Here is a 15,488-nt window from a genome sequence, read left to right on the forward strand (position 1 = left end):
TACGGTTTAAGTGATTTAAAATTAAACTGAGCTCTGCCCTTGATCGTCTTTATCTCCCTGTCTTTCTGTCAATCTTCTGTATTCAAAATGGTCATAGGAAAGAAAGGCTACAGACTAGGACTATTCTAACACTGAGGAAAACCACAGCTCTCTATATTGCTCGCAGCGAAATGATGGGAAACCCATTTTACTAAAAAATCCTCAACAAAGTCAAAACTGATATATCCGTCCTGAGATAATTTTATTTTATTTTAATGTATTTAGCAAAAGAATTCAATATAATGTCGGTGAGAGGTTTTCGTTTAAATTTGAAACATCAATTTCGGCATAACCCAAGTAATGATTGTGACGTGTCAAGCAGCAATATCGATATCAATAATACATTGCCTGAGATAATATAAGATAATTAATTATTGAATCCAAAAAAATAATGTAAGTGAAGTCTAACACATTTGTAACAGAAAAGGGATGTCACATATCTTATCTGTTTGTTAATTCTGTTCATAAGTTTAGAAAACAAACAAAGCGTTTTAACACTACCTAATTCTGAACTGTTTGTAGTCGGCACTGAATTGATATAGAATTGATATAGAATTGATATAAAATCTATATTATCTCTTTTTTCTTCTTTTTTTCCATCCTATCATCTCATCTTTTCCTCCTTTTGACAAAATAATTTAAACTAACAATTGAACGTCTACGAATTGCTTATCTTCATATTTATAGTATAAATATGTGTCACGTGCAGTATATTAATTATTTGTAATTTTACTTATCGAGAAGAGTTCATAAGTTGCTAGACCTTGTCTCAGATCCATTTATCTGCTGCTGATGATAAAATATGTTTAAATCAATATCTGACTCGTTCTCTACAAGATAATCTGTCCACTTGTGGGGGCGTGACTAGTATTTGATACATTACATAATCTAATTATTTGTTCTATGAATAAATTAAGGGTCGTCATGACTTACTATTCATCACTTGTGTTGTAATCACGGTTAAATTTCAAGTTTAGTTCTTAAAACTTTTTTTCCAACACGTGATCGTCACATAATTTCATACCAGTAATGAATAAGGAAGATAATGGTGAATTTTGGCTAATTCAAACTTATTTAAAAAAAAAAAAAACTGTAAAATTCTTGCCTTGCTTTCAAACTGTAATGCGAGATCTAATTTGTAATACAATGTCGAGAATATAGGTGTATATATTCCATCATTCATTTTCCCATTTCGCGAAGTGGGTGAAATTGAATGACTTATAGATTAACGTTAATTGATTATTGATTTAATATATGATATAGGTTATGTCTTTTTGTATAGACTTAAAAAGGATTTAGACTTGGTGGTCATTAAGTTGTGGTCAAAAACATCTCAACTGACTGAGTGTTTTAATCAAAGTGAACCTGACTAACGACTTATAACAACGTTAATTTGATTTGATATCAACAGATAAATGGACTATTTCAATATTGGTAACTAATGTATCATTTTATAGTATAATGGCATGAAAATATGGACTGACTAACTCTAGATGAAAAACACCAATTGATAATTCCAAATCTATAGGTATTTGCGATAATTTGTAAGGGAAAACGTTTATATAAATGAAAAAAAAACAAGCTGAAATCATACCTTTAGTCTTATGGGGAAAACTACCACGTAGATACCTCAATGTGGTCACAATAAATCCAACTTTTGAATATTTCTGTCAGCACTCAAAGGAAAACTGAAGCTAATTAGTGACAGTGGGATATTAAGGGGATTTCCCTTGTGTTTGCTTACCATTAGCACGGTAAAGACAGATTAAATAGTATAGTCAATACTTTCATTCACGATAAAATAACATTTTCAGTGCTTATCTGATATAATTTTCTTCCTCGTCACATTTTCAACCCATTTTTATACACAGGCCCATATTTTCACATAAAATTTAGCCGACGTCACAAGGATATCTTCCAACTAAAATTTCTACTAAAATTGTTAATATCGATGTGAAGTTTCCTAGATAACCTTCGATATTGAAGTTGTGAAATGTCGGTAATTTCACAATTAGTTTTAACTGTGCCGTTCAAGGTTCCAGATGAAGTATTTTTTTTATTTATTTTGATATTATCTATCAAATAATTTCCAGTCTTACGATTATATAATGAAAACTGTACTCGAAGACTGAATATCGATGTGAAACGTCATCAGTAAAGCTTGATAACAAAGCTGTGAAAAGTCGGTAATTTTATATACAGATTTTCTTACATAACGGCAGGTTGTGTGATGATGTGATTTGTGCCTTTCTCGACCGTCATTTGGGTAATATAATTACTTTCTGTTGATAGTAGTTAATTCAAAATTTAATGGTTCTAATAGCCTCGGCTGGTGGGAGTGTCTCTTAAGTTGAACGGGTAGAGCGTTTGTCTTGACACCTAATGGTCGCCAGTTCGAACCTCAGAGGGTGGCAGAGGTGGCAGGGTGGCAGATTGTTTTTCATGACTCCTTGCTATTACACTATAGCAATCACACCGCTCAAATCTCACTATCGCTGTGATACAATCTCAAGAAAACTCAGTAAGTAAAGCTAAGGCGGGGCAAGTATTTTTCGCGCTCGCTACATGAATTTCCTTCTATGGAAAGCCAAAGTGGACAAAGATAACTTTATATGAATATCGATAAATAATTCTAAATATCCATAAATAATTCTAAATATCAATTGATAATTCTAATATCCGTAATTCTATTTATGGAATTATGGACGTTCATAAACCATGTATGGATGTCTATAAATAGTGACTTTTTACTGCCACTGGCTATATTCCTTTGTGACGAGATCTGTGTCATATGTGTCTCTGACAACACCGAGATGACCATACATGTTAAGATACTCATTAAACCACTTTTGGAATATACATCGCGTATGTGGGAACCAATTCAATGTAAGCGGACTAAAATTATAATTAAAAATGTAAAAATATCACCTAGAATGGCTGCATTCAATCGTAATTGTGGATACATGGAATTGTTCGCCGGGAAAAAAATATAACATGCAAGCCGTTTCCATCTTTATGTTGTTACAGTCCGAAATAATCTGACGTTCTATCAACTTTATTTTATGTCGGACTTAAATATATGTCAATGTCTATGATACAAAGTGAGAGAAATAAGCGACAAGTGCCTGGGTCCATGTGCAACATATATGTAAAAAAAACCAAACTTTTCACAATCATCATTTGAATGCCATCTCAGGTGCTTGTCACTTACGTGAATTAAATCCCTCACTTTAAATAGGACCAGGGTTCTGACGTTCTTCGACTCCAGACGGCCGATATAAAAAGTCGATAAAACGTCTGAATACTTCTGACTAGTTTTTAGAGCGCCAGAATAATTCGGACTTACATCTATAAATATTGGTGATCAGTTGGCATAACCAGAGACGTATATATAATGTGTTATATATGTCTCTGGTATAACTGAGGGTATCAAGCGAAAAGCTGAAATCAACACCATTCTCCTCGGGCTTCCACACTAGACGTTACTGAACGAATATTTTGTCTCTGTAACAACAATTTTATGACAAAATAACAACAAGTATAGACAACCATATATTGCTGTGTATATGTAGTTTAAGGTTAAATCAGTCCAACGTTCACATGACTTTATTTGTTCAGTTCGTGCATACATGCATTGAATAATGGCCATTTTCAGAAAAAAAAATTGTATCTGGAAAGAAAAAATACATGAAGTTAGTTTAAACAATATAACCCATTATTCAGCATTTTAACAACGCCATACATATGATAAGTATGGGATGGAAAAACCAACTTAGAGCTGAAACATTCCGGTCAGTTCAGTCACGATATATTTTAGTCCGTGGTGTAATCAAGTCCAGAAAAAGTAGCGGGATTTTATAAATTTATCTGTACATAGGATATATACTACACTATGGCCGATTTCATGCATGGCCGATTTAACCATAGTTGCTATGTTATACCAGGGCCGTCCCTGGTTATACCATGGCAGTCGCGAGATCGAAATGCGTGTATGATCTAAGTTACTACACCAATTAGACTAAGGGAGATAATTCTATGTGACTAGTTCCGGTCAACATGGCGGATTACGAGAGTGTGCTATGTGTCAAAAATACGATTCACGTATACAAAATACCACCACGGCCTTCGAACAGAGGGTATAGGTGAGATACAATGAATATGTACATTATACTAATTAAGTTTAAATATTGTGTATTTCATACTCATAACGTTATGGAATAAACATCGTATTCGGCAGTGGGACAATCGCCCCCGGTTTGTGGGCGGATCTCCGTTTTGGATTGACCCAGTACAATCAATTTATTGATTATAAGTCCTAAATCATTAGCGAAAATCTTTCCTGTTTTTAATTGCGAAGTCTTTTATTGTTGAAATGACTATGATAATTATAAGAACATGAATTACATACAGTTCTAATTGATTTTTTTTATCAGCTATCTTAGATGGCAGTACTTAAATATCGATGCTTGTCTTAGGGGATTACCGTATATAATTAATTTAGTCAGTCATCATATTTAAAACATGAAGATTAATTCTGTCATGAGACGTGAAACTGAAAGTTGATACAACAACTTGTAGCAAATGTAAAGCGTGGTCAGTTGTCAATGAACCGGTTATGATATTATTTGTTATATATTTGTCTTACAACAACTGTGAAACAATTAATGATGACTGATAATAGCCTCCCGTATTGGGCTGGATTGAGGCACTTGAAGAGTCTTACAACAGGGAAAATTCAGGGAGCTGAGGCATTTTCAGCAGTTTTCTATTGATGTCATAATCTACACAGACAGCCTTTGTAAGATCAAAATAAAAGGAGGGTTCAATCTGTTTTTTTAGTGGTCCATGGCCCCTTGGCCTCTTTCAGGGGTTATCTGTTGCAAAATTTAAAACAGTGAAAGAAAACCTACATTTTTGATGACAGATGACCCCCATACATTTTTATAACAGAAACCTGTTTTACCAACATGACAAGATATGAACCCGAAAACATGTCTTATGTAATAAAAAAAAGCGGAAAAACACATTATTGCTGGAAGCCCTGTTTGGCATTGAACCTGGGCTGCTGATATGATTATCCATGTTTCTTTCAACTGAAACAGGCAACTTAACAGAAGAGACATGCTCTCTACCAGTGGAGTGACAGAGACACTACATTTAACACTTTGTACAGTGTAGAGCATTTAAAAAAAATGGTATTTGGATTGTAAAATGTCATATATATTAAGGATCAAAATTGTTTGGTTCATAATTTGATTCAAACATGTTTTGATATTTGAGCATATAACAGTGGGGTATTAACATGTAATACATATATATATATATATATATATATATATATATATATATCTACTTGGTGAATTGAAAAATGCTTCTAGCTGTAAAGGATTTAGATAATGTTTAAAGGTGAAAAAACACATTTTGACACAAAATGACTGTAACTAAATGTGATATAAGTAGACATTTGTATCAAGTCATACACATTAATCCAAGTAAGCTTCAATCACAACGCACCCACGCAAGCCTTGTGTTTGTTTACTTAATCATCTTTCCCCTCGGGTTGAGATCAACCTTAAGCTTTCTTTAACCATGGACAGGTAAATTCATGCTTTTGACCGGTGTGAGATTTCCATGTCTCACCCTAGGTTTGATACAAGTTAACACATGCTCATTGCAGGTTCTGTAAACAAATTAAGTGACGTTACTGACATAATTCCCAGAAGTTGAACTTCTTTTATGAGGCCTAGGTCCCACACATCACTAGTCCATCTGCTACTGAAGTCTTGTGTTACCCTCATAACAGAAAATCCTGTGTTATCATCAAGACAAACTCATATAAATCCACAACTTATTATTAAAAATATATATATCAAATATCAAGAGTATAATTTTATTTGACATTTTATTGGTATGTACACTAAAATTATGTGTAAGATCAAATCACAATGGATGAAATATCAGAGGCACAGGTTTCCTTACTATTCATATACCATGCATGTATTTTTGTTTACACACAGTAAACATTGTCTTACACTCGAGAAAGGATAAACAAGGTAACAGAAAAAGAATCATTCACCCCCTTTAGGGTGATATAGGGGGATCTTAACCCTCAGGGGAAGGGTCCCGAATGTCACCTCCATGGGGATGAAAGATTCTATTAGTCCTTGAAAGCTGGACAGAGAGGGGGAAGCATGAAACACATTAAAAAAGTTGTAAACTAACTTAACATCAGTTTGTGATGATAACTGAGTGTTTCTATAGTGTTCTGTGGTTTAACTCCTGGTGCTGTTAATAATTAACAGCCTCTCTGAAAACCTTCATGTGTACCTACATTGATACAAGTTATATCTGTATGATTTGTTGTGCAGAGCTGCTGACTGGAAGCTGGATGAGCCCGATTGGACTGGAAGACTCCGAATTGTTTCCAAAGGGAAAGACTTGTTTATAAAACTTGAAGATAAAACATCAGGTATGTAGTCAGAAGCTAATGTCAACGCAAATGTAAACAATCTAAGGTCATAAAGTCTGGGCAGTTATTTGTAGGTTATTGATGAGTACCGTGTTCCACTTAGGCAATACAATTACAGCACCACAAATAAACCATGGGTAGTAATACACACAGAGTTAGTGAAGAGCCATGTATAATGAAATATATCCATACCTTTTCTCAGAATTATGAATAGGGAATACATGGTCAGTGTCTCACCAGGGGCTCACCACTCTTTTCAGCTTAAATTCTAAGACACTGACCATATATTCTATTTATCCTGTAACATTGATTGAAAATTAGACAATCAAAATTTCAACAATTTTGTTGTTCAATATTTGTTTACCCGACGTTGATGTTTCGCTGAATTTTGCCTGATGACATACATCAAAATAATTGCTCCACGCAGAAATATAGTTCCAAACATGATTATGACAGCAGTTTTATGAATTTTCATCAATAACCTTGTTATTACAGCAAAAAAAATTGCTTCTTTCCACAGATATTTTTACTGTTAAATGTAATTTTTAAGTAATTTCAGTAAGTAATTCTGTCAAACTACATGTATTTAATTAATGCATGTGCTAAATTACAGCTGTTTTCTGTCACTACCAAATACAGCAAAAATATATGTGGCCAGTGTATTCCGACAATGACTGTGCCTGTTGCAGGATATAAGAAAATATATACCGATTTTTGCATAAGTTAATCATTATATATACTGATAAAGGTTTCATATATGCTGATTGGTTAAAAATATTGGTGATTTCTTTGTGGTTGGGTGAGTAACGATATTGGCTTTGTTCTTCATGTTTGTGCTTGTGTGATTGGTGTAGTGTTATTATCTTCCCTTCTCTCCAATTTAACGCCACATTTTACAACAAAGGATATACAAATCACAATGGTATGAAACTTCGACAGTTTTCAAGTCCTTTAAGTGCAATATACTAGGTGCAAGATGAAGAGTTACTTCCCTTGTTTTTTAGGTGACCTGTTTGCACAATGTCCAGTGGAAACATATCCTGGCATAGCAGTTGAACCAGTCATGGACTCTAGTCGATATTTTGTGCTCCGGATTAAAGACGAAGGAGGTTTGTAGCTTTAGATATCAGAAAACAATAATTCGGCTCCCTGGTATTTTTTGTATACACATACTTTTTTTGTCTTTACGAGGGTTACAATAATGCAGTGGAACTTCTCCAAACCGACCATGCATGGGAATATTTAGGGAGGGTTAGGTTTTTAGAAGTGAATCAATCTAGAAAGAAAGAAAAAGTGTTACCAACAGATATATATGATGAATATATGTTTTGTTGATGTGTATAAAAACCTACCTTCTGAAACAAGACTTGATTAATGTATCAAATTGATAAGTGTCAGAATAACATTATTGAATCACAATTAAGATGAGAAACTGCATCTTTCTAAATCACTTTCAGTACTTATTTTCACTTTATTTGTAGCCATTTTTCTCTTTGGTGAAACAATGGACTCGTTCGATATAGTTTCAATTTGTCATTTGAGATAACTATGTATTGTGTTTACTATAATTCTCCTGATTAGGATAGGTATTGTGTACAAAATCAACCCAAGACAGATGTATGCATCATAAGCACAAAGCTTACACTGTTACCACAGAGGTTGATTTCACGGTCCGCTGGTCAGAATGCTGATTTGCTCATCCAAGTAATGCCAGTTTTCAGAAGTGATTTTCAGTAAAATTCAATCACTTTGGACACAAAATTGTTTCAGTATTTGGAATTGAAAGGGATCGTTATAGGGAAGGTTTTTCTTACTATAATAAAGACGATGTCATTCAGTACAGTGCCATTTTGTTCGGTTTCAAGAGTTTAGAGAATTATCGGTTTGGGGAAGTTGCTTTGTATGACTAGGAAAGCATTGCAACACCAGGTAAAAAATTCCATATCTCATCTTCCATTTTGAATTTTGTACTTCATGATCAGTAGACAAATTTTGAACAAACAATAATTGATGTCTTAAATTCAGGGAAACGGTTAACTTGTTCATGTTGTCATTGAGTTGTAACCAAAATTTTGTTTGTAATTTTTCCAAATTGTTCATTTAAAATGTATTACTGTAAGATCTAAAACAAAAGTTGCTGAACAAACAAGAAAATGTTTTAATATTTCAATTCATTGCTTTTACTTGAAAGACGATATTGTGTATGCAATATGTGACATGATTAATCAGAAAACGTTGATGTTGATAGGTACCTGTTTTCTTTTTTATAAAAGGTCGCTCAGCATTCATTGGAATTGGATTTGAAGATCGAGGAGATTCTTTTGACCTTAATGTATCTTTACAAGACCATTTCAAGTAAGTAGTAGTACATCTTTTAAGTATTCTTCCATCTGACCATTCTTTAATACCAGGTAAGTACAGTTTATACCATACTGCTTATTCCTTCTTTGGGGCTTTGATTTCCCTTCAGAGCTACTCTACTTGATCAAAAGTATGAAAGTTATATCATCACTGGTAAAGTTATCATTGCTATTGATGAATAAGATTTCTGATGTCACTGCAGTGATGATATAACTTTTTACTAAATTCGCAAAAATTTAATAAAGAGTAATATAGATAATTTACAGCTGATGAAAATAAACAATGATATTTTGACAAAACCATGAAGGAAAAAGAGAGAATTACCATAAAAACAAATACTCCTCAATATTTTGGTTCAAACTGTTCACTTGTCACTTTCTAAGCAAACCAGCCAAGTTTAAATAAAAGTAAATTTGAAAACACTATGACATTAATTCATCATTCCATTAACAGGTGGTTAAAAACAGAAGAAGAGGCGAAAACAGCATCGACACAGTTTGACAAAGGACCAAAGTTGGACCTGGGCTTCAAAGAAGGACAGACTATCAAGATCAATATAGGGGTAATATTTTCTATAGCTTTAGATAGTTGTGTTACTGAAATAAAATTGTAACTATATTTTTAAGACTACCACATTTCGTGGTTTTTTAAAAAGAAACTATTTGTTTGATGCTTTATATAATCATTTTGTTGATAATCAGTACTCGCTAAACTCGTTAGTACTAAAAACTTGGGTAAATTTTTTATCTTTTATAGACATGTGTATCTATGGATTAAGAGCACCAACTAAAACCGAGATAAAACCTCCTTGACAATTTATAATTGTATAGTAGGTAGCATGTAGTTTGAATCAGGTTATAGTAAATAGCACCAACTAACTTTGTTTAACTGTATTTAAAACAAACTCGATTTAAGATATACTTCAATTAGTTGTTAAACTTATCCTTCTTTGTCATTTAAAACTTAAAACAATTCTTAGATGGCTCCATCATATTCACAAATTCTGATTCTTGTGTCGAAAATAAAGCTGTAGATGTGATTAAAACCACTTATCTAATAACCAGCTGAGATTTTGTGACAATTTCTGAATTAATCAAAGAGCAAATGTGACTACTACAAAAATTGCAGCCTCTTCTAAATCTTAAACTTGAAGTTGTTAACTGTATTATAATGCTCTTTACCGCAGATTCTCTGTACATGTATGTCAGACACTGTTTAGAAAGTGTTTTTATAAAAATCGGATGTAATAAATACTTGGTTGATCGTAATTAGATTCATGTGAATGGTTTACATGTATTGGAGGTATACTTAAGAATCAATATTGATGTTGATATTATTTTTTCCAGACAAAGAAGTCAGATTCATCAAATACAAAAGCCAGACCGAGAGGAAATGCAGGAGGAGGTGGGATTGGAATTTTACCGCCACCACCAGGGGGAGTAAAGCTTCCACCGCCACCAGGGGGTGGTATACAGCCACCCCAACCAGCATCTGCTGCTCAAGCTCGAATGCAGCCACAAGCTGCCCCAGTGGCACAAAATAACAGTTCCAGTGCTTCTAGTAACATTGACTTACTTTTAGATTTGGGAACAACAAATAGTGATTCCACACCTCTACAGCCTCAAGCTGTACAGAGTAGTAACGACCCTTGGGGGGATTTCACAAGTGCTGGGTAAGTAGTTACCATATATATGGTGTTGCTAATTTTTGGGGGTTTAAAGAAAATAAAATCAATTGTTACTTTACACTTTCCTTAAATTTTTGTAATCAATGAGATATTCATGCATATCTATTTGTCAATATTATTTACATCTCATCCAAGAAAACAATGAAATTGATTCAACCTAAAATGAAAGCCATACAGATGTGTTCACAAACTGGTTTAAAATGCTGTACATAAACAGTAATTTTCTGAGGCCAACAGAACTCTCAACAATTTCCCTACAAAAACCTACAATTTTTTTACCAATACTAAAATACACAAACTCTTTGATAGCCTGCAAAATTTTTATTGATTTTTTCCAAAATGATAATGACAAAAGCAACTAAAAAATTATTGATAATCAATGGACATATATATACAATTTTAAGCTCAGCATTTATAAATATTTTGGTCTTGCAAGTAAATGTTAGTTATTTTTAATTTTTTTGTTTTTTTTTGACAATTTCATTTAACTCCATATGATTTTTACTTTGGCGGGTAAACTTTTACTCTGTGAAATATAAGGTCAGGAGTGGTGTTGTCATTAGAATCCAGAATATTCTCAGCCTGTAACTTTGTATATCTCAAACAGGGTTAACATCCTTACATTAAATTTTGTACCTTGTCTGCTGTCGGGTAAACAAATGATTTCTTGTATGTCTTTGTTTGATGTCAGTTTATTACAGACATGTCGTCGCAGACATCATTCAGATCCAAGGTAACATCATGATTATGGTAGTGTATCTGAGGGCAAGCATGCTCCAAATCTGCTGGTATTGTGGGAATGATTTCTGATATAAGATTTTCTATAATTCTATCATCTTCAGACTGACTTAAAATTTGTCAATTTATTGGTGAAAACTATTCTCATATCTACAGGAAAAGATCTGCTGAGAAGCATTAGTGTGTGACCACCATGTTTTAGGTTTGATTTTATGATCTTGATACCCCAATCAATCCCTATCCCTTATCCAGCACAATGAGATTAAATGTTGAAAAAAAATCAAAGTTTATACATTAGAAAAATAAATTGTTCAGATGCGAGAATTTCATTTTCTTTCCTTGAAATTCATATGATTTATTTCACGAGAAACTTCATGAATTTTTTTTTTGAATATTGGTAATACAAATATTCCCCATCCACACCATTCATTCTTACCTTTTACAAATATATTACATTATATATACCCTTCTTTCCAACAGGAGACCACATCCCTTCTGCAAACAAAAGTTATCTCCCTTACACAACTTCCCTAGCATACCCACAGAAACACATCTTGCAAATATACATGGCATTTGTATGGGATTATAGATGAATGCAAAAATGACACATCCAGCACAGTATTTGTATTTCATACTAAAACACTTCATCCCTTGAAAATACCCTTTTATTTTTTTCAGCAACCATTCAAGTTAAAAGTTTTGAGTTTACCTACAATTATTTTTTAAGACCAACTGCTAGTTTTCCATGACAACCAAACACAACATCTGTACTTTTATTGATTATAAATGCTGTATCATTTATTCTTACAAAGTTATAAAGTTTCGTATAATTTAATAACTGCTCGTATATTATAATCAATGGTTTATAGTTTTGGAAGGAACTGTAATATTAAACCTTTATCAGCAGGACTGTACTAAAATCATCAAAGAGAAAGTAACATTAGACATGTAATCAAAGGTTCTCTGTCAATTTTTCAACAGTACAGCTGCTGTGTTCAGTTTTCGTTTTCAACAGTACAGCTGCTGTGTTCAGTTTTCGTTTTCAACAGTACAGCTGCTGTGTTCAGTTTTAGTTTTCAACAGTACAGCTGCTGTGTTCAATAATAGTCAGTTTTTGAAATTCTGAGGAAAAAAAAGAAAAAAACCCGAGAAATTTGGGTGAAATTAGACAATTCATTGGATTTTGTAATTAATATGAATGGCAACTATTCACAGAGAATTTGGACTGTTTGAAAAAAATGCTTTCATTGAATTATTTCTCTAGAATGATAATATGTAATACTTACAAGATTTCAGGATGTTGAGGACAGAAGTAAAACGTCTACAACATAAAACTGTCAAAAATATTTATCCAGACTTATGATATATCCTGTAGTATTGACACAATGAGGTATCATAATTCAAAGCCTGATTGCTAGCATTATTAGAAAAAAAAACACACTTCTAAAAGTATATTAAAATACACGTATTTAATCTTAAGTCTTTCAAATTATAATTATTGTCTTTCGGGCTGTAAGAAGTTTTGAATATACTTGTTTCATATTCAGGTCAGGCTTTGATGAATTTGCCCTAATTAAGGCTATTACCGTATAGATATGTAAATGTTTATTTACATGTCGACTTCTGCATAAGGTTGTATTATACATTATATGATCTTGGTAAACATTAATGTTGTAAAATCATCAAATTTGTTGGGCTCAAATATCATGATTTTACAAGAAAAGGGAATTGATTAAATGCTAAACAGTGTCACTAACTTTTAGGCATCTAATAATTGGAGTTGTAGCCCTCCTTTGAAATCAAGGTTGACAGGGTATTTTCAAAGGTCATCAAGAAAAAATACCTCATGATCAATTTCATTGTGGAGTTTTCATATCTGTATATATACATATCATGTTTGAATAGTATTTGACATTATTAGATCCAAAAATTATATTTCGAAATTTTCAAATATTGATCAACCGTGAAGAAATATCAGTTGATTCTAGTATTTTGTAACGAGATTTGAGCAGATCATGATACGACTGATATCAGGTTTACCAACTAAAATCAGGTGAATTGGTGACACTGGTTTTGATATCTGGAAATATGAATACCACAGCAGTTATCTGTCCAAAGAAAGTTTCTTTTAAGTATACATAGAATCCTGAACTGATTTAAGTGGTAATTGATTAACTTTATTGATTTATTGATTTGGTTTAATGTTATGCTGGTATTGATTGATTTACTATTGTTTTTTTTGTTTACAGGTCAAACACCGACAACAATTGGGTACAGTTCTAAAGACTCGTGGCCACATTGACAATTATCTCAAGTAGACACTGTAATGTATCAATAGTGCTGAGTCTACAGTATACTTCTATAATTACCTGGGATATGTACTGGCTGTTCATCAACCTTCATCGTCATCGCCATGACACACATACTCACCAACATATGACCTCATGAATCAGGTTATCATAATTGACCTTGACCCGAAATGAAAAAAAAAAAACATCAATAATGTGCAGTATTTAACGTAAAAGTTAGTCTTCTGGGAAGACTTTTGAACATTTTCTGCATGTGAACAGTTCTAATTGTTTGATATATGAAGAAAATATCAGTTTATGTCAAGTTTAACTGTAGCCGTGTCCATGTCTCGTCTTTTTATGTCCACATAGTAAGTGTTAACATTTTGTTTTTCAAAGATGAAAAAAAGGTGTTGTGAAGGTCATTACATTGTCAAGGTCATTTATTGTAGAGTCGTAAGATGTGAAAGTGACTATGTTACATTGTGAAAATCATGTTACAGAAGTAACAGTACAGAAGTATATTGTCCTTATGCCAACATCTGGGGTCTGTTCATTTATGCAGACAAACCATAACACTCTAAAATATAATATTTTTGGCACAAATAAGGATGGAACTTCAAATATCAACACAAATCTTTATAACACTTAAAAGGCTTACTGGTTGTCGAGGCTCATCAGAAAGCAAAATATATAAAAAATATGTATCAGTAGATCTGTCCTTATTTCATAAACAAACGACTCTGATTCGACTGATAAATAAAGACAGTTGAGGAGTTTGTGAATGTATGACATTGTGAATGAATTAACACTTTGAAAATTGTTGCAATATGCTCATTCATCAATATAATTTTAATCTTTTCTTGTATTGAATATGAATACCATGTAAGAACCCGCTGACAAACTAGATTGACCTTGAAAGCCTATAAAGGTCAAATCTATTTTGAGCGAGTTTAATTACTCAGATTTGTGGTAAGTGTGATATTGATCCAGATTATTGTGATTTGTTGAGGTTGACATTTTATTTTGTAGAAGTGTACTCTAATTACATTTATCTACACAGATCTACATCTATAAAAAAAAAACAAAGGGTTTTTTTATACCAGAAATACTGTTCTTTATTATAGAAATCTCATGGAACGGTAGAAATGTATTCCCATATCAAAGCTATTAAGCCATGTGTAAATTTACATAACTATTTTCAAAAACTCTCTAGAACCTGTCTTCAGACCAATTGGTATAAATTTGCAAAAAATGGATAACTTATATGTGGATAAGTGATGATACCATGTCTCATATTAACCATTTCATTTATTTTGATGCAGGTTCAAGGGGCATAGATGATGGCACGATGGATAGGTTTCACAAAAACTTGAAATTTGTGTCTTTTTTTTTGTTTGTTTGTTTTTTCCCTTTTTAGATATGTGAGAAAAATAATTAAACAAAGGTCTATTCTGTGAACAGAGATGTCTCAACCCTCCGTAAGATTTTAGTTTGTCAGCACTCAGCAATTCTAGCCTCTTGTTGACCAGCCACACTCTTACGCTTGAATCGAGACATCTGTCCACAGAATAGACACATGTATGATTGTATTGTCTCTATCCAATGGTACCTGTAATTCCTTCTGTCTATCAGCAAAGTAACTGATTTGTTTCTCTTTGTGAAATTCATCCATATTTGGACTCTCATTCAAAACAATATGGTTTTGATGGCCTGTAGGTGTTCTTTATATCTGGTGCCAAATATTTATCACTGTCAACATAATTATACAGTTCTGTGTAGATTTCATCTAATATTTCTTCTTATTTTGTAAAATCAAATATTTTTTTGTATTTTTGTGTAATTTTTTCATGATTTTCTTAGTTAATAAACGTTTCATAGGTACTTTTTTCGAGAACAAAAAAAA

The 15,488-nt window shown here is 32.8% G+C and overlaps 1 protein-coding gene across 1 annotated transcript; it reads left to right on the forward strand.

The window, feature by feature from the left end:
• The first annotated feature begins 4,095 nt into the window (after positions 1-4,095).
• On the forward strand, positions 4,096-14,318 carry LOC132553259 (adaptin ear-binding coat-associated protein 1-like). The gene is made up of 7 exons (XM_060217489.1): positions 4,096-4,181; positions 6,408-6,508; positions 7,513-7,617; positions 8,782-8,863; positions 9,323-9,431; positions 10,216-10,541; positions 13,544-14,318. The coding sequence occupies exons 1-7, from the start codon at positions 4,096-4,098 to the stop codon at positions 13,575-13,577; spliced, it is 843 nt and encodes a 280-aa protein (XP_060073472.1). The 3' UTR covers positions 13,578-14,318.
• The last annotated feature ends 1,170 nt before the right edge of the window (positions 14,319-15,488 follow it).

The sequence above is a fragment of the Ylistrum balloti genome, unplaced genomic scaffold (assembly GCF_031769215.1).
Source record: "Ylistrum balloti isolate Yb309-2 unplaced genomic scaffold, AGI_CSIRO_Ybal_v1 Utg370312, whole genome shotgun sequence".
NCBI lineage: Eukaryota > Metazoa > Mollusca > Bivalvia > Pectinida > Pectinidae > Ylistrum > Ylistrum balloti.